Source organism: Eulemur rufifrons, chromosome 7 (assembly GCF_041146395.1).
Source record: "Eulemur rufifrons isolate Redbay chromosome 7, OSU_ERuf_1, whole genome shotgun sequence".
In the NCBI taxonomy this organism is placed as follows: domain Eukaryota; kingdom Metazoa; phylum Chordata; class Mammalia; order Primates; family Lemuridae; genus Eulemur; species Eulemur rufifrons.
In genome coordinates this window covers 47,234,337-47,255,203 of record NC_090989.1, presented here as the reverse complement: position 1 = coordinate 47,255,203, position 20,867 = coordinate 47,234,337, and the positions used below count along the sequence as shown (strand labels likewise).

General features: G+C 33.7%; 1 protein-coding gene across 3 annotated transcripts in view; it reads left to right on the top strand.

Annotated features, from left to right (window-relative positions):
- The window catches only part of SENP7 (SUMO specific peptidase 7), a 130,005-nt gene that overhangs the window by 70,584 nt on the left and 38,554 nt on the right, over positions 1-20,867 (top strand). For all 3 annotated transcript variants that reach the window (XM_069472550.1, XM_069472551.1, XM_069472552.1), the window contains 5 exons: positions 9,484-9,602; positions 13,251-13,432; positions 15,176-15,515; positions 16,355-16,512; positions 19,381-19,527. In XM_069472550.1, the coding sequence (XP_069328651.1) occupies positions 9,484-9,602; positions 13,251-13,432; positions 15,176-15,515; positions 16,355-16,512; positions 19,381-19,527 (946 nt within the window). The remainder of the gene's footprint in view (positions 1-9,483; positions 9,603-13,250; positions 13,433-15,175; positions 15,516-16,354; positions 16,513-19,380; positions 19,528-20,867) is intronic.

Below are 20,867 nucleotides of genomic sequence, written 5' to 3'. Positions count from 1 at the left end.
AGCTGTTTTGACTTTTCTCGCCTGGTGGCTGGAATGGCTATTGGAACCAACAGTCCATGGCTAATAATTGGTTTCAAAAGTACTGGTTACCATTCTTATATTTTGGAAAAATGGATGCAGACACTTAATGAAAATTTAGTTACCTATTTCAGTATCCCAGTTTATTTGCTTGTTATAATTGAAATTCATTCCCCTGACATCAGTCTATTCCTCTCTCCTTCTCTGTCCTGTTTGTCTATTTGTCTGTCTGTCGATCTATCCAGTCTTATTTACTGTTTTTATATCCAGATTCTAAAACTATACCTGGTACTTTGTGCTCAATAAATATTTGTTGAATGAATAGCTGAATACATTCCTTACAAAAATGATTTGAGCTAGCTGAATTACATTAACAAATGTGACTTACTGTGCCAATAAGAGAAATGCAAATCTGAAGTTGCCCTTGTTTTAAGCTTTAGGAAAGCATTGTGTGTGGACTGGAAATAAGAAAGAATTTGTGGAAAAAAGCTAAGGAATGATCAATTAGTAAATTTTACTAGATTTTTAAAGTTTCATTTGCCTTGAACTCTTGAAGCTTTTCTTTTTCTTTTTTGCTTTCAGCCTGTAGAATAAAGAGTTTTTATTAGGTGAAAAATTTATCCAATTTTATATATCTTTTTCCTCCCAAACCATCTAAAGGTAACTTCTGGTTTGTCTATTGTAAACCTAATTGCATTAAGGAGTATTTATAGTTGCCTTTTTAATCTACAACAAATTTCTTCTATTTCTAACCAATTTTATTTTTTTAACTCTATTTTTTATGAACTTGAATTTTTTTCATTTTGAAAAATATAGTATAGTTTCATTTAGGTTTACTTAGTGAATTATCAGTGACAATTTTAACTTTATACTTTGTTAGGTCTCTTTTAGTTGTCCAGCTAATTTCTTTCTTTTTTTTTTTTTTTTTTTTAGCAGAGATGGGGTCTTGCTTTTGCTCAGGCTGGTCTTGAACTCCTGAGCTAAAACGATCCTCCCGCCTCGGCCTCCTAGAGTGCTAGGATTATAGGCGTGAGCCACCGTGCCCAGCCAGAACCTGTTATATAATTTCCTTCTTTGTCTCTTGTTTCTTTCTTTCTTTTTTTTGGGGGGGGGGGGGTTGGGGTCTTGCTATGTTGCCCAGACTGGGCACAAACTCCTGGGCTCAAGGGATCCTCCCACCTCAGCCTCTTGAGTAGCTGGGATTACATGTGTGCGCCACTGCACCTGCCTCTTGTTTCTTTTGATTTTAAAGTCTATTTTGTCTGATTATAATATAGCTATTTCTGCTCTTTTTGGTTATTTGCATGGAATATCTTTTTCTGACTTTTCACTTTTAACCTGTTGTGTCTTTAGACTAAAAGGGAGTTTTTTAATAGACATAATATATAGTTGGATCACATTTAAAAAAATCCATTCTGCCAATTGTTATCTTTTATTAGAGAGTTTAATCCATTTACATTTAAAGTGGTTATTGACAAGGAGGGACTTCTGTCATTTTGTTATTTTCTATATGCCTTATAGTTTTTTTTGACTCATTTCCTATATTATTATCTTCCTTTGTGCTTAGTTGAGTTTTTATAGTGAAACGTTTTGATTCCTTTCTCATTTCCTCCTATGTGTATTCTTTAGCTATTTTCATTGTAGTTACCATGGGGATTACATTTAACATGCTAAACTTGTAACACTCTAATTTGAATTTATACCAGTTGAACTTCAATAACATTAAAAGCTCTTCTGTACAGCCCTGTCCCCACCCCCTTTCAATTAATGATATCACAAAATTATATCTTTATTCATTGTGTGTTCAAAAAATAGTCTAATAATTGTTTTTAAAATGCATTAGTCTCTTAAATCATGTGGAAAACAGAAAGTAGAGTTATAAACCACAGTTACAATAATACTGTCTTTTATAATTCTTCATGTATTTATCTTCACATGATCTTCATTTCTTCATATGGATCTAGTTATTTTCACATTTCGTATCATTTCAATCTGAAGGATTCCTTTTAGTATTTCTTGCAGAGTAGAAATGTAAGAAAGTCCCTCAGGTTTTTTTTTTTTTTTTTTGTCTGGGAATGTCTTAATTTTTGCCATATATAGAATTTCTGGTTGGCTATTTTTCCTCTAACACTTTGAATATACCAACATACTGCCTTCTGGCCTTCATAGTTTCTGATAAGAAATCTGCTTATTATTTTATTGGGGATCTTTCATACATGATGAGTTGCTTTTTTCTTGTGCTTTCGAGACTCTGTCTTTGTCTTCCAACAGTTTAATTATAATGTGTCTTTTTGTGGGGAGTTTATCCTACTTGGACCTTATTGAGTTTCTTGAATGTTTATATTCATGTCTTTCATCAAATTTGGGAAGTTTCCAGTCATTATTTCTTTATATAATCTCTCTTCCCCTTTCTTTCTCCCTTGTCCTTCTGGGACACTTACACTGAGTAAGCTGGTTTGCTTGATTGTGTCCCCCATAGGTCCCATAGATTCTGTTCATGTTTCCTCAATCTTTTTTTTTTTTTTCTATTCCTCAGACATTTCATTTGTCATGTTTCAGATTCATTGATTTATTCTTCTGCCTGCTCAAATATATTTTTGAATCATTGTAATGAATTTTTAATAACAACTATTATCCTTTTTCACTCTAGAATTTTATTTTGGTTTGTTTTTATATTCTCTGTCTCTTTACTGACATTTCCATTTTGTTCACACATCATTTTATTGATTTTGTTCAATTCTTTTGGCTCTTTGAGACTCTCTAAGGCAAGTTGTTTTAAAGTCATTTAGTAATTGTGCCATCAAGTTTTCTCAGGGACCATTTCAGTTTATTTAATTTTTTTTTCAATTGAGGCTATCACTTTTCTGTTTTTTTGTATGCCTTGTGATTTTTTTGTTGACATTTGAGTCTGTAATATTGTCCTTGAAATCAGATTCTTTTCCTCCCTCAGGGTTTGCTGGATTTTGTTACTTTTTTTCTTTTAAAAATTATTGTTATAGGGTTTTTATACCAGGAATCAGACTGAGGTATAAACTTAAAGGTCTTCTCAGAGTTTTTCTCAGCATGTACATTTTTCTGGGCATGTGTGATAAGTTTCTAAATTCCTCCATGTATGTGGTTGCATTTTAATGTTCTAATCCTCAAGTGTTTGACTTTCAAAAGTAGAGAAAGGAAAATCTGAAGGGAAAAAATCATTCACTTCCCACACCTAGGGGAGGGCATTAATCTATTCATTTTGGATCTGTCCCTGCCATAGTTTGGATGTTTGTTCCCCAAACCCCACATTGAAATCTGATTCCCAATATTGGAGGTGGGGCCTAATGGGAGGTATCTGGGTCATGGGCAGATCCCTCATGAATGGCTTGGTGACATCCTCATGATAATGAATGAGTTCTTGCTCTATTAGTTCCCCAGAGTGCTGGTTTTTAAAAATAGCTTGGCACTTCCCCTCTCTCTCTTTTACATTTTCTTTTGTCGTATGATCTCTGCACATGACAGTTCTCCTTTACCTTCTGCCATGAGCGTAAGCAGTCTAAAGCCCTCACCAGAAGTAGAGGCTGGCACCATGCTTCTTGTACAGCCCACAGAACCATGAGCCAATGATCCTCTTTCTTTATACAACACTAAATGGACTTATACAACACTAAATGGACTAAGACAGCCCCCATAACCCAAACATCTAACAAGACTGACCTTTGCTCCTGTTCCCAGTAAGTTCCTCATTTCCATCTGAGACCTTGTCAGTGTGGCGTTTATCAACATTTTGGTCACAACTACTTAACCAATTTCCAAAAAGCTTCAAACTTTCCCTCATCTTCTTGTCTTCTCATCTCCCCAAACTCTTCCAACTTCTACCCGTTACCTAGTTCCAGAGCCATTTCCACATTTTCAGGTATCTATAGCAACATCTCACTCCTCGGTACCAGTTTTCTGTCTTAGTCCGTTTGTATTGCTATAAAGGAATATGTGAGGCTGAGTAATTTATAAAGAAAAGAGGATCATTTGGCTCATGGTTCTGTAGGCTATACAAGAAGCATGGTGCCAGCATCTACTTCTGGTGAGGGCCTCAGCTGCTTCCACTCATGGCAGAAAGCGAAGGGGAACTGGCATGTGCAGAGATCATGTGGCAAAAGAGAACGTAAAAGAGAGGAGAAGGAAGTGCTAGGCTATTTTTAATAACCAGCTCTCATGGACACTAATAGAGTGAGATTTATTGCCCCCTCTTAGAGTGGGCATTAATCTGTTCATGAGGGGTCCTCCCCCATGACCCAAATACCTACCATTAGGCCCCACTTCTAACATTGGGTATCAAATTTCAATATGAGATTTGGGGCAAACTTCCAAACTATAGCACATGGTAATTCTATTTTAAATTTTTTGATGAATTTCTGTACTTTTTACATAGCAGCGGCACCATTTTGCATTCCTACCAACAGTGTACAAGAGTTCCGATTTCTCTACATCTTTCACAACACTTGCTGTCTTTTTCTTAAAAACTAATAACCATTCTAAAAGCTGTAAGATGACATCTCATTGTGGTTTTGATTTGCATTTCCCTGATGATTAGTATCACTGAGCAACTTTAAATACTCCTCTTGGCCATTTGTGTGTCTTCTTTGGAGAAATCTTTATTTATTAATACATATTTAGCCCATTTTAAAAGTCAGGATATTTGATTTTTTGCTCTTGAGTTTTTCCTTATATATTTTGGAACTTAACTTTTTATTTGATACATGGTTTGCACATATTTTATTCCATTCTGTATGTTGCCTTTTCACTCTCTTGATTGTTATCAATTTCTGTGCAGAAGCTTTTTAGATTGATGTAGTTATAGTTGTTTATTTTTGTTTTTGTTGCCTGTGCTTTTGGTATCATATGCAAGTAATCATTGCCAAGTCCAGTGTCATGAAGATTCAGATCTTATGTTTAAGTCTTTAATCCATTTTGAGATGATTTTTATATAAAACATGGGTTCAAATTTATTCTTTTACATACAGAATTGGAATTTTCCCAGCACCAGTTGTTTAGGAGATTATCTACTCCATTGTGCTTTTTGGCACCCTTGTTGAAGATGAATTGACTGTATATTTGTAAGTTTATTTAACTCTGTATGCCCGTGCCATACTGTTTTCATTATTATAGCTTTATAATATATTTTGTAATCAGGGAGTGTGATGCCTCCAGCTTTGTTCTTTTTCAATATTGTTTTGGCTATTTCGGATCCCTTGAAATTCCACATGAATTTTAGGATGGATTTTTAAATTTATGTGAAAAGTGTTATTGAAATTTTGATAGGGATTTCATTGAATCTGTAGATCGCTTTGGGTAGCATTGCTGTCTAATAATATCTTCTTCTACTTCATGAACATGGATCTCTTTCCGTTTGTTTGTGTGTTCCTTAATTTCTTTCATTAGCATTTTGTAGTTTTCAATATATTAGTCTTTTACTTGCTTAGATTTAGTCCTAAATATTATATTCTTTTTGATGTTAGAGTAAATAGGGTTATTTTTTTAATTCCCTTTTCAGATAGTTTGTTGTTAGTGTATAGAAACACAGCTATTTTTGCATGTTGATTTTATATCCTGCCACGTTACTGAATTTGTTTATTCTGACAATTTTTTTGTGGAGTCAATAGGGTTTTCTACATGTAAGATCATGTCATCTACAAACAGAGATAATTTTATAATTTTACTTCTTTCTTTCTGATTTGGCTACCTTTTATTTCTTTTCTGCCTAATTGTTCTAGCTAGGATTTTTAATACTATATTGAATAGAAGTGGCAAGTGTTGAGTATTGTTACATTGGTTCAGATGTTAGAGGAAAAGCTTTCAGTTTTTCACCTTTGAGTATGATGTTTGTTGTCTTTTTGTCATATATGGCTTTAGAAGTTTTTTTTTTTTTGAGACAGAGTCTTACTCTGTTGCCTGGGCTAGAGTGCCGTGGCGTCAGCCTATCTCACAGCAACCTCAAACTCCTGGGCTCAAGCAATCCTCCTGCCTCAACCTCCCGAGTAGCTGGGACTACAGGCATGTGCCACCGTGCCCGGCTAATTTTTTCTATTTATTTTTAGTTATCCAGTTAATTTCTTTCTATTTTTAGTAGAGAAGGGGTCTCACTCTTGCTCAGGCTGGTCTCAAACTCCTGACCTTGAGTGATCCTCCCGCCTCGGCCTCCCAGAGTGCTAAAATTACAGGCGTGAGCCACCACGTGCAGCCAATTTAGAAGTTTTTAATTTTAATGAAGTGTAGCTTATTAATTGTTTCTTTCATGATCATGCTTTTATTGTTGTATCTGTAATGTCATTGCCATACCCAAGGGCATCTAGGTTTTCTTCCATGTTATCTTCTAGGAGTTTTAAGTTTTGTGTTTTACATTTAGATCTGTGGTCCATTTTCATCATTTTTTGTGAAGATGATAGGGTCTGTGTCTAGGTTGATTTTTTTAAGCTTCTGTATGTCCAGTTGTTTGCACCATTTTTTGAAGAGGCTGTCTTTGCTCCACTGTTTTGCCATTACTCGTTTGTCAGAGATCAATTGACTGTATTTATGTGGGTCTATTTCTGGACTCTGTTCTGTTTCATGGTTATATTTGTGTGTACTTTGCTACTACCACACTTTTGATTACTGTAGTTTTGTATTAAGTCTTGAAGTTAGCTTCTGTCAGTCCTCCAATTTTGTTCTTTTCCTCAATATTGTATTGGCTATTCTGGATCTTTTACCTCTCCATATAAACCTTAGAATTAGTTTGTCAGTTTCCCAGAATAACTTGGGATTTTGAGAGGGGTTGATTTGAATCTATAAAGTTTGGGAGAACTAACATCTTTACAATCTTGTTTTTTTTTTTTTTGTTTGTTTTTTGTTTTTGGAGACAAGGTCTTTTGTGGAAGATGCTGAAAGTTTTTTATCTTGAATAGGTGTTGGATTTTTTTCTGAATCTATGGATATGATCATGTGATTTTCTTCATTAACTTTGATGTGATAAATTCCATTAATTGATTTCCAAATGTTGAACCAGCCTTGCATACCTGGGATCAATCTTACTTGGTTGTGCTGTATGATCCTTTTTATACCTTGCTGGATTCCTAGAGCTCATACTTTGCTGAGTATTTTTGCATCTGTGCTCATGAGAGGTATTGGTCTGTAATTTTCTTAGCTTGGAATATCTTTGTCTGTTTTTGGTGTTAGGGCAATGCTGGCTTCAGAGGATGAATTAGGAAGTATTCCCTCTGCTGCTATCTTTTTGAAGAGATAGTGAAGAAATGGTATCATTTCATCAGAAATGTTTGGTAGAATTCACCAGTGAACCCATGTGAGCCTCATGTTTGTTTTGTAAGTTTATTAATCACTGATTTATTTTTTTATTAGATATAGGTCTATTTAGATTGTCTATTTCTTCTTGTGTCAAGTTTGGCTGATAGTGTGTTTATTTATTTAGTTATTTTTTTGGAATTGGTACATTTCATCTAGGCTATCAAATTTGTGAGCATAAGTTATTCATAGTATTCCTTTGTTATTCTTTTATTCTTTTGTTGTTTATGGTATCTATATTGATGCCCCCTCTTTCATTTGTGAAATTAGTAATTTGTATCCTTTCTTTTTATTTGTTAGCCTATTGATTTTATTGATCTATTAAAAAGGGCAGCTTTTGGTTTTGTTGATTTTATCAGTTTCCTGTTTTTAACTTCTTTGATTTCTGCTTTAATTTTTATTATTTCTTTTTGTCTCCTTAATCTGGAATTGATTTTCTCTTCTTTTTCTGGTTTCCTATGATGGAAGCTTAGATTACTCATTTTAGAGCTTTCTTCTTTTCTAATATGGTATTTACAGCTTAATAAGAAAAATTAAAGGTTTTATTTTACCTTCATTGATTCCTCCTCTGATGCTCTTTCTTTCTTTATGTGGATCTGAGTTTCTCACCTATATCCTTTGCCATCTTTCTGAAACACTTCTAACTTTTCTTGCAAGGCTGGTTGGCAACAGATTTCTGCATTTTTTTGTTTGTCTGTGGATGCCTTTATTTCTCCTTCACTTTTGAAGGATATTTTCTGAGGAAGCAGAGCTTTAGGCTGATAGGTGTATTTTTTTTCTCTGAACACTTAAAAGATTTCACTCCACACTATTCTTGCTTGCATGGTTTCTGAGGAAGAGTCGCTATGTCATTCTTATCTTTGCTCCTCTGTAGTTAAGGATTTTTATCCCTCTGGCTTTTATGAAGATTTTAAAAAAATCTTTGATTTTTTGCAGTTTAGTATGATATGCCAAGGTGTTTTTTTGGGGGCATTTTATCCTGCTTGGTGTACTTTGAACTTCCTGGTCTATTGTTTAGTGACTGACATTAATTTGGGGAAATTCTCAGGCATTATTGCTTCACATATTTCTTATGTTTGTTTGTTTGTTTGTTTGTTTCTTTCTTTCTTTCTTTCTTTCTTTCTTTCTTTCTTTCTTCTCTCCATAGTACAACTATACCTTTTGTAGTTTTCCCAAGGTTCTTTAATATTATGTTTTTTTCCAGGCTTTTTTTCTTTTTCATTTGCCTGTTTTGGAAATTTCTGTTAGTATATACTCAGATTCGAAGATTCTTTCCTTTCCCATGTCCAGTCTACTAGTGCAGCAGTCACCAACTTTTTTGGCACCAGGGACCAGTTTCATGGAAGGGCGTGGGGGGGGGGCGGGGAGGCAGAGCTCAGGTGGTGATGCAAGTGATGGGGAAGGGAGTGGTTGTAAATACAGATGAAACTTCTAGTGAGCCCATCAAAGGCATTGTTCATTTCTGTTACAGTGTTTTGATCTCTAATATTTCTTTTAGATTATGTTCACTGATTCTATTATTCTCTCTCCTTGGAGTTATCCATTATCCAAATAGGTTTGAATCCTTCCGGTCTAAGTTTTTATATTTTATTTCTTATGTATGCACTTATATGTTATAGTATGTTTTGTATTTATAAATTTTATTACTAGTGACATTATGCTTATCATTCCAAAACTGGTTTTCCACTCATCCTTATATTTTAAGTACTATCCAGTACCTTAGGTTTTTAACTTGTAGAATTTGTTACCACACTTAATACTTTATTTTGTACTTACCTTTTAATATATGAACCATGCTTGAAATATATTAAAAATTAGCTTTGGCTTATGATTGTCTGAGTACACGTAGGTTGGATTATCATGGTACTTGTGTTGTCGGAGTTTTACTTTTTAAACCTATTTGACTTATTTAATATTTGTATAGTATTACTCTTTTGCTCATTTTGCATTTGCACAGTCCTGCAGTGTGGATATCCTGGTTTTTTTTACCCCCAAAGACACACGGGGGATTTTAAGGTAGAATGGGGAGGAGAAGTTATTTCTCAAATCTGAGTTCAGAATTTTTTTCACTACTCACATCATACAGTCTGCCATATGGGAATGTTTTTGTAACCTATTGGATTTTTATTCTGAGTAGAATACAATTCTGTTTTGCAGGGGTTTACTACCAAGTAAGAAAGTAGATAACAATTCTGCAAAGCAGTCTTCACGTGCTAAAGAAAAGCGAAGAGATAATGATGGCATTTCTGTTGTAATGTCTGATATTCAGCCTAAAGGTTTGTGAACCTTAGGAAATCGTTGCAATTTGAATTTTTGCTTATTACACTTATAATCATTTTTATGTTATAAATAAATAACTTTATTTCATCTTATTTTGAAAAGAAGTAAAGGGAGATTAATTTGCAAGATGAAGAAAATTGCTAAACCTACTATTTATGTATTGTAGTACATATTTCTTGATTAGTTTACTAATCCTAAATGTTAAGTTTACTAATCCACAAAGTTAAATTTCTTTTTATTTTTAGTTTTTTGTGGGGGCTGGGGCATATAGCTATAAAGTTACAATGTTTAGCTATTTCTAAGTGTTATTTCCATGGATATTGGTACTACTGCTAACTGGGTTTTTATTATTAGCTTCCCAATGTCTTTCCTCCTACCATGAAGTACATTCTCTGTTCATTAGAATTTCTCTCAACTCTAGCAGGAGGCCAAAACAAGCCACTATTAGCAAATTTGAAGGTAAATACATATGAGATCTCTGAAAATGTTTTGTAGGCCTCCTTGCATATAGGGTTAATGATTTTGACTTTTGTCCTTTTTGTCTGTCTTTCATGATTTAAAAATATTTTACCAAAACTTGTAGAAAAATTACCACATTATTCATTTATGAAACTAACACCTTCAGGGGTCTCAAGGATTATAGATACCTTCAAACAAGTTTAGGTATTTTATTTTCTGAATGATCTTGTAGGTTATTCACAAGAAAAAAAGTTCTTTAATGACCCTATACAGAAATTCATTGCACTTTATTTGGAATACAGCTATTTAAATATTCTTTTAGTAGCCTTTTTCATAGAAAAGAAGTTGCTAAATGGAAACTAGAGTAATAACTTTTGTATGTGTAAGAAACCAGCTGAAACTCATATAAGGGCAGTCTTTGGGAAAAGTACTGTGACTTTTCATTTTTCTTAAATGAATTGTACTTTTCCCCGAAATAATTACAGTTGGTTCTCCGTATCCATGGGTTCCCTATTTGTGGATTCAAGCAACCACTGATGAAAAAAATAAAAAATAATACAACAATAAAAAACATTCCAGTATAACAACTATCTACATAGCATTTACATTGTATTAGGTATTATAAATAATCTAGAAATGATATGAGGTATATGGGAGAATGTACATAGTTATATGCAAATACTACACCATTAAGGGACTTGAGGATCTGTGGATTTTGGTATCCTGGGTGTCCTGGAACAATCCCTTGCAGATACCAAGGGATGTATGTTTAATTACCAAATAAAATTGTAAGTATTTGTACAAGTGGGCTCAGTTCAGATACTATTAAAACAATCGTTAGACTCCCATTCTACTGCTTTCCTGGGGAGAGTAGGAATATTTCAATAAAAAGGTGTCCGATTTGTGCCCATGAGTACTACCTCAATATTACAGTGGAATTTTAGATGTGCATCAGGGAAAATTTCATAATAAAGAAACACTTTATATTTTAGTATCCCTGAAGGTACTACTGATAAGTAAAGTGTTTTCAAGAAAATTGGCTATTGAGCCTTTATTGAAAATCACAATGTTTGTTCTCTTATGGATAATTGTGTCTAATACCAGTTGTTTAATGTAAACCCATAAATTAATGGAAATAATGAATTAAATAGTAAGCGTACCATTCTTTTTGTAGTATATTTTGTCTTGTGGAATTTGATTTTACCAAAATAATATGTTAGAAATATTTAATATTCTTTTGTTTACAGGATATTGACATCTCTTTAATTTTATGTAGTAGTAATATTTGCAGGTTAAGTTATATATATTATATAGGTAGAATCCTATTTTTACAATGTCTAGCTCTTTATAATAAAGTTATTCCAGTTTCCCACGAGATAAGCTTGACTGATAGGCAAATAATAAATTGTTTAAAGGAAAACTGTATCATTGAGTTTTTCTCAAGCCCCTTTCTGTTCACTTTCATCATTTTATTGTAGTATTTATGTCTAGAAATTATAATTTGATGCATTATTTATGTTTAGAAATTGTATTTGACTACTTTACAGTTTATAGTATTGCAAATAAAATTTAATGGGCTTTTCTAAATATTGTATTGATGATTTTGAGGGAGTTTTATTTTCCTGAGGGAGTGACGATAGTGTTTTCTTTGGAAATTGACAGTCTTCGAGTTTTTGCCTTTAATCTTGTCCCAGTGCCTTCCTTTTAAGCAACAACAAAGACAAGTTATCATGAATGTTAGTTATTAGGAGTTGTTGAAGCTAGATTTATGAGCAAGAATAGTTTGAAGAGAAAGTATGTGGTGTTGAAGAACTTTTATTCAATGTAGAGGTCAGGCCAATCAGTTTTAGATTAATTATAAGTTGTGAATTAAAGGAAACTGCTTTGTGACTTGCTGTGTATAAATTTTGAGTTGGTACTTGTATGATATAGATTCAGAAAGCAAAATGATTGAGGATAACTTTCAGTTATTTAGGTAGAACCTTTTGGAAGGTATTTTTGTACAGTACATTTATTTGATAACTGAAATACTAAGCATTTTTAGTAATAATTGGCATGGGTTTCAAAATGATGCCTTGTTAACTTAAGAAAGTACTTATTTTTCTTTAGAGTGGTGGGTTTATTGGAAACTTAAAATGACAGGGTCTTTTTCTTACTAAAAAGAGAAAACATTTTCTTCTAGAATTCTTATAGTTTCATGCGTTAGGTTTAAGTCCATAATATTGTGAAATAAAAAAATATATATATTAAAAAAAGAAAAAACAAGCTGTCAAGAAAATTGATAGCCTTGTGAATGATCACATATTACAGTCAACTGCTGAGGATATGTGTTTTGACTCCTTTTTAGAGCGTAGCAATGAACATTCTACTCATTATATAGTCCCTTTCCTTTTTTTTTTTTTTTTTTGAGACAGAGTCTCACTCTGTTGCCCAGGCTAGAGTGAGTGCCGTGGCGTCAGCCTAGCTCACAGCAACCTCAAACTCCTGAGCTCAAGCGATCCTCCTGTCTCAGCCTCCCGAGTAGCTGGGACTACAGGCATGCGCCACCATGCCCGGCTAATTTTTTCTATATATGTTTTTAGCTGTCCATATAATTTCTTTCTATTTTTTTTTAGTAGAGATGGGGTCTCGCTCTTGCTCAGGCTGGTCTCGAACTCCTGAGCTCAAACGATCCGCCCACCTCGGCCTCCCAGAGTGCTAAGATTACAGGCGTGAGCCACGGCGCCCGGCCTATATAGTCCCTTTCCATTTAAAAATGTATATTTATGTAACTTACATTTTAAAAAGACTAGTTTATGAAATCACATGAATTAGAAAAACTTTTTTTAAGACATGAATTTTACAAATTTTATTAAGACTTTTTTTTAGTGTTACAGCCCAATGCGTTTATAGCAAATGGAAAAACATGGTTTGGTTGCTTTGCTGTGGTTACTCTCGAAAAGGATAATCCTTCTTTGTGTATTGCTCTTACCTCACATCTATTGTATGATGAACATTTAGTTTGTATATACAGATTAAAACGGAATGCCTTTACATTTATCCAGTGTCAATGTGAGAATTTAACAGACTTCTGTTTTATGAGCTTTGGAAGTAGTATAGCAAGTTTGATGATGTTTCTTCAAGTTCCTCTTGAGAGGTTCTTTCTATACTTTTTGGCCATATTTATACCTCTTTTGTTTTTTCAGATCTTAACAATGGAAGTAGGGGTTGTGATCATCTTGAACGGGGTAGTAGAAACAAGGATGTTCCATGTCCTGACTCAAAAATGGAACCTACTCAGATTTCCAGGAAGACAAAGAAAAAGCTTAGAAGTAATTTACCTGATTCTTGTAATTCTACTTCTTTGGATATGTCAACAGAACAGATAGTAAGTAGAGATATTTAGATGTCATAGAAAATAATTTTGTGCTGTGATAAAAATGAGTTGACTGTGGCCAAATAATGTTCCCCTAGCTTTCTGCTTTTGTGATCAGATTTCTCTCTTTATTTTTTGGTTTTCTGTTAGCTTGATTGATTGATTCAGGGTCTCACTCTGTGGCCCAGGCTAAAGTGCCATGGCGTCAAGCCTAGGTCACAGTGACCTCAAACTCCTGGGCTCAAGCAATCCTCCTGCCTCAGCTTACTGAGTAGCTGGGACTACAGGCGAGTGCCAAGATGCCTGGTTAATTTTTCTATTTTTAGTAGAGATGTGGTCTTGCTCTAGCTCATGCTGGTTTTGAACTCCTGAGTTTAAGCAATCCACCTGCCTTAGCCTCCCAGAGTGCTAGGATTACCGGTGTGAGCCACTGTGACCGGCCTGTTAGTTTTATTTTTAAAAAATGTTTTAAGTGTAACTTAGTAATACAGTTATTGGAACAAATTTCAAATGTTAAATGTGAGTAAAAAGTTAAAATTGCTCATTTTCTGATACCACTGTTTCCTTAGTAGTTTGGTGTACATCCTTCAGACTTGTTTTCTTTTCTTTTTTCTTATTTTATCTAAATACTATTCATACTGTCCAGTCACTTGTTTTTTTCACTTACTCTGTAAAATTATTGTCAGATTTATTTTTTCAACACTAAATTACTGTTGAAAAGAATTACTGTTTCAAATTCAAAAGTAATTCTTTACATTTCTACTTATGTAGAGTTTAGGCAGTTTATTGTAAGTGAAGAATTACCATATTTAATATATACATTAGCTATTTTTCAAAGACTTAGCATATAGTTAGCAATCAAACAATAAAACTGTAAGATAGCTTTTCGATTCTTATAATTCACTGGCCGTTTCAGGACCTTGTAGTGCCTCCGGGTTATAATTATAAACATGATTTAGTTATACAGTAATGGAGATGCTGAAGGTAATAGTTGATTTTCATAATTTTTTTTTTTTTTTTTTTTTTTTGAGACAGAGTCTCACTCTGTTGCCCAGGCTAGAGTGAGTGCCGTGGCGTCAGCCTAGCTCACAGCAACCTCAAACTCCTGGGCTCAAGGGATCCTCCTGTCTCAGCCTCCCGAGTAGCTGGGACTACAGGCATGCACCACCATGCCCGGCTAATTTTTTCTATATATATTTTTAGCTGTCCATATAATTTCTTTCTATTTTTAGTAGAGATGGGGTCTCGCTCTTGCTCAGGTTGGTCTCGAACTCCTGAGCTCAAACGATCCGCCCACCTCGGCCTCCCAGAGTGCTAGGATTACAGGCGTGAGCCACCGCGCCTGGCCTGATTTTCATAATTTTTAATGTTATCCTGTTAAGTTTTCAATTTTTTGCTTTTTTTACTAAAGTAGTTGTTCACATGGCCTTATTACTTTTGCAAAATGAAAATGTTAAAAAAAAACTTCTCATTCTGAAGTTGACGTAGATTGTGGGAGACCATCTCAACCACTTGTAAAGATGGGAATCTCACCCTTTAAAAATTATTTAGGCATCGGATTGGACAGACCAATGCCTACATCTTTATACTTGGGAGATACTGGCAAGCATAATATAGTATAATTGTGTAGTTTTCTATCCATGTAGTTATAGAAATGATATATTTTTACTTTTAGTTTTTTAGTTTAAATCTCAAAAATATAGTATAAGTAAGCCAAATTTTAAAAAATGCTTTTTTCTATGTGCTTTTGTTCAGAAAAGACAAGAAAATGACTCAACAGTATCCACTGAGTTTGAAAAGTCAAGTGAAAACTATCATCAGGACCCAAAACTGCTTGAAGAAATTACACCTAAACGTATAGAAAGTGATGTTACTGAACTACCCCCACTTAATAGTCAGGAGTTGGCTTTGAGTGCTCCCCCCTTAAGTACCTCTGTGTGTTCAACCACTGAAACTTTTGAGAGTTCTGCTTTCAGGGATACTGTAGGGATTTCTTCTCCGGTTGAGAAGGATGAGGATGAGTTGAATACAATAGAAAAGCCTGTTCTAAGTGGACACAGTGAAGGGAACCAATCATTGATCTCTGCTGAACCAAGTAAGTAACAGGAGGATTTATAAAGGCACTTAATTTTCTCTGCTTTACTTAGTTGTTTTTTTCCTCCTGTTGAACAAATTTTTCTCCTGTTGAGGAAATATGCTATGTATGACATCACTGTGGAAAGCATTAACTGTAGGAAAAAGACTTGGGGTTTTGGGATTTCCTTCATGAATCTTATAATATTTATTTAGGTAAACTAATGGAATACTTGGAAGAAGAAATTAATTTTTTCTTTGATTAGTACACTGATAATCCAACTCAGTAATTTTAAAATAACTTCTCTAAGGTCCATTATTATTTCAATTCGTTGATGAAGCTGAAATATGGAGAATTTGAGTGCCATTTAACTATTTTTCATTTTGATTTAATGACTTCCTGAATAGTTGATGTAGTCACATGTACAAAAAGTTCAAAAGGTTTGAAAGGATATATGTGTGTGTGTGTGTGTGTATATATATATATGGAATAGTTTCCCACATCTTCTCCTAGCTATCTATTTTCCCCTCCAGAAGCAAATAATGTAACAGGATTTAAAGTACAATTTAGAGTGCTGGCACAATCCATTGTTAGAACTAGAACTTGTACCTAAGGCCTCCTCATGGCTTTATCCATTGTTAAAGGCCTTAATTCTCCAGAAAGTAAGGTTGCAGGTAAATGTTGAATAATAACACTGATATGGGAACACTGTATATAACTAGTATAAATTAGATAATGAATGCTAGATAAGTTAGATGATTAAACTTAATGGGATTATTAAAGATATATTGCATTAATTAGAAAGTTCTTTTTGATATGTGATTATTGTAACATATTTAAAATATATTTTTCCCTTTTAGTTGTTGTTTCCAGTGATGAAGAAGGACCCACTGAACATAAAAATTCAAAAATTCTTAAATTACAGCCTAAGCAAGATCATGAAATCACTAATGAAAATGAGAGTACTTCTGAATCAGCATTGTCAGAACTACCACTGGTTACATGTGAATCTGTGCAGGTAATTTATTTCTGCCTTCTCACAGGTTAACAGTGAAATATATACTATTGGCTAATGACTGTTATTTGTTTTATCAAGAGGAATATTGTAATAAAGATTACAAATTTTCTTAGTTTGAATTTTGAGACAACTTTTATGCTATTTATTTTATGCTAACTATTTTTATTTTGAAATGAAAGGATTATACCATTTTTTTCTGGTCGCTTATATTTTTTCAGTCTATTCTATGACTTGAATAATTTTCTTTTTTTTTTTCAAATGGTTCTCATTGGGGCCGGGCACGGTGGCTCACACCTGTAATCCTAGCACTCTGGGAGGCCGAGGCGGGTGGATCGCTCAAGGTCAGGAGTTCGAGACCAGCCTGAGCAAGACCGAGACCCCGTCTCTACTAAAAATAGAAAGAAATTATCTGGCCAACTAAAATATATATAGAAAAAAATCAGCCGGGCATGGTGGCGCATGCCTGTAGTCCCAGCTACTCGGGAGGCTGAGGCAGAAGGATCGCTTAAGCCTAGGAGTTTGGGGTTGCTGTGAGCTAGGCTGACGCCACAGCACTCACTCTAGCCCAGGCACAAAGCAAGACTCTGTCTCAAAAAAAAAAAAAAAAAAAAATGGTTCTCATTGGACATTTAACTATTTTATCAGACATTTTGTAGAATTAAACAGTTTTCAATATTTGTCTGGTCTTGGAGTACTATGGCTACTTGGAATTATTCCTTTTCCTCATGTATCAGAAGTCAGTATGAGATAGAGGAAGGAACATGGCTTCTGAAGATATATAGACCTGTGTTCAAATCCTAGCTCTACCATTTGGGCAAAGCACTTAACTTCCTTAAGCCTGGATTTCCCAATATGTTAAATGAGTATTATAGCACCTACCTCACAAGATTATTTTGAGTATTAAATAAAATAACATATGGAAGCATTTATAACAGGGTCAGAAACCTATCAAGTTTGGTAAGTCCTTTGTCTCTTCCTTCTTATAGAAAATAATAAATGGAAGTGTCAATGTCAGCCAGTTAATTCACTCCTTTGAAGAGTGTAGGTCCAAGATAACATTCAAATCATTTATTGTCTGTACTCTTTCTTGTTATTAGCCTCTGATTATCCTATTTGTAAGAAATGTTTATCAGTGACCATCAGTGCAGAATTATGGTAAAATTCTATTGATTTGTTTTTGAATAATGTCAAAAGCTGTTATTTTGCAGAATATGATGAACAGTTTAGTCAGATCTATGCAGAAAGTTTGGTCTGATTATTATTTCATGAATATTTCTTTTGCATTTAGCACTCAACACAGAAATCACCTCAGCAAATTTGTTTTGAATTTCTGCTAAAGTGAAACCATTCTTGCCAGATTTGGTCAACTGGCTTAGTTGTATTTATAATTAAAGGTATCATTGTTGATGATGAATTTAAACTTGTAGAAGAATTATGGTTGCCTTGGCAGCACATAAACTGACAACGCAGTATGAAATGATCATATGATAAGAAAATAACACCTCTTATGGAACTTACAGAATTCATGATCACAACCAAGCAGCAAATACTGTGGAGATCTACCAAGACATATGAGGCAGAATGCCACATCTCCATGCCCTCCCTTCTTTCCTGTTTTAAATGAGTTATGAGAAACGTGGATTGGTCATTTTTATGAGGCAGTTAGTCTTTATAAAATGTGAGGCCCAGTAAGAAATTAATTCTAAACCAACCTCTCCTTTTATCATTAAAAAATATCACAGTTATTTGTCTGATTGATTGGAGCCACTTGTAGTTGATTTGATTCCCTTTTTTACTTAGGGGATAAGAAGATAGTATACTAAACAATAAAAGATGAGAATGACAAGGAAATTCAATTAAGCAGGTAAATGGCATTGTGAGCTGGGTTAAAAATGAGTATGATGTATGTTTTAGATGAGGAGTAATCACATTTGCTAGAGGTAGGAGGGGAGTGAGTTCACATGCATAATAATTGCTGTAGTGATAATTTAGTTATTGTGATATTAAGGTTAAAGAATGATAAGGTGCAGCGTTTCTAGGCAAATGTGGAGTTGAAAAAGTCACCTGAAAACAGTGTAAAATTCAGAAGAGATGGTGGGAAACAATTGCTGCCGATATTGCCTGGTTGTCTATTATAATTTAAATGCAAAGTTATGTAGTTGTTTTAGTGGAAGTGGGATGATTTTTGAAGTTCTAGGCACGTATAAACCATTTCTGGTTGGCTATCTTCAAACAGAGTATAGTAAAGCATATAGATTTGATATAATAGATGGTTCTTAGGTGCTTAGATCTCTTCATTGCTCATTAAAAGTGCAATAGCAAGAACATTATCTTGGTCAATGGAAGCACTCCCATAAGATTGAAATAACACTTGACCTGGAGACAGAAACCTGGGTTTGAATCTTAGTTTTGCATCTTACAAATTGCATGACCTTGGGCAAATCACTTAACTAATCCAAACGTCTGTTAACTTTATTTATGAAATATGGGGGGAAAAAACCTACCCATAGAGTGGTTGTGGAGATTAAAAGAGATAATATATTTCAAAACTCATTTTAAACTAAAGCATTATGTAAATCTAAATATATTTCTGTCGAATTAAAAATATGAATAAAACCTATTAGAGAATATTTAATGTGAAACCATGTTGGATTAATTTTGGATTCAAAATTAATGATTTAGCATAATTTTCTCAAGGGAAATCATGTATCTCTTCAGGAAAAAATCTGGATAGTTATTTCTTTACAGTAAGAACAGTATAAAATCCTTCAAAAATTAATTAATGTAATTTAATGAATTTGTGAAAAATCATTTTGAGCATTTATATAAGACTGTGTTATATGCATTTTGTAATTTCTTCCTTGTTAGGCATCATCTGAATCATGTCCAGATAATCCTGTCATGGAAAACATTTCCTGTATTATGCCTAGTAATGAGATGGATCTCCAACTGGATTTTATATTTACTTCTGTCTATATTGGTAAAATAAAAGGAGCTTCTAAAGGTTGTGTTACAGTAAGTATATCTAAAAAATTTTTTTTCTTTTAGTTTTGTATCTTGGACAAGGCATTTTCAGATTTTTTTTCCTGTTTTTTGTAGTGTAAATGAAAATATAATTGAGAATAATTTTATATGGGACACTTTGGATATTTTTAAAGTTATTATACCTACTTTGAAACCTGTCTTTAATTCCCCACTCTCAAAATCCTATTTGTTCTGATTACTCTGATGAAAATTATGGATGCAAAAAATCACATGTGGTACTGATATACTTTGGGCTCTAAAAGTTAATTGCTAGTAGATTTTTTTCAGTTTGTAGTTTGGAGCACAAAGAAAAAATCTCATTTTGTGGTTTAAATTGTTGTAAACTGACTTCTCCAAATTCCAAAATTTGTCATTTGAGGATGTCCAGGAACTGATCCTAATCTATTTTTTACTTTTTTTAGTATTCTTCCTCATATACTATATATGAACGTCAGACTGGATCAGTTCTCTATATTTTCTCACCATTTCTGCCTCTTAAAATCATCTTTTAAGGTTTATCTGAAATAATACTTTTTCTAGGAAACCTTCCCTAATCCCTCCTTTTTAGACAGAATTAACTTGTTTCTTTATTATGTACTTATAGCACTTCATTTGTACATTTGTTGTAAGATTTATGGGTTTTATAATTACTTATATTCTTGCCTAAATGTTTCCATTAACCCTTAAACTTCTTATGGTGAAGAACCATGCTTTTATTTATATACTTTTATACCTTCCATAAATGGCTCAGTTTTAAGTAGGCATTTATAAATGCTGAATTGACTATCTCAGATTGTAACTCAGATATTTTTCTAGCAGTTTTATTAATATTTCTCTATGTTAGGATAGGGCAGAGACTATAAAAATAACAAGACATGGTTTTTGCTTTCAAGGAACTTGTAGTCTAATGGAAAAGACAGACATGTAAATAGATATTTAATTTACATTATGGTAAAATGTACAATGGAAATATGTACAAGAAAGGTGTATATGGGAATGGATAGTTATAAATGTCCAGAGGAATCAGGGAAGGCTTCACAGAGAAGACAGCACATTATTTAAGACATGAAGTAGATGTTTACTAAGACCTAATCCTGATAGAGTAAATATCATGTACAAATCTGGCAAATTCTGGGAACTGCAAATAATGGTAGTTTGTGATATAGTGAAAATTGCTTTGATTAAAAGCTTAAGAACGATTTGGTTTAAAATTAATATTTCTTGGCCACTGGTTTTCAAATATTATTTATTTGGCATGGCTGGGGTGATTTTACAATTCTTTTTCTTTAAGGAATTTTGTCAGTTCTTCAGAATTTTTTCCCCTGTTTTGC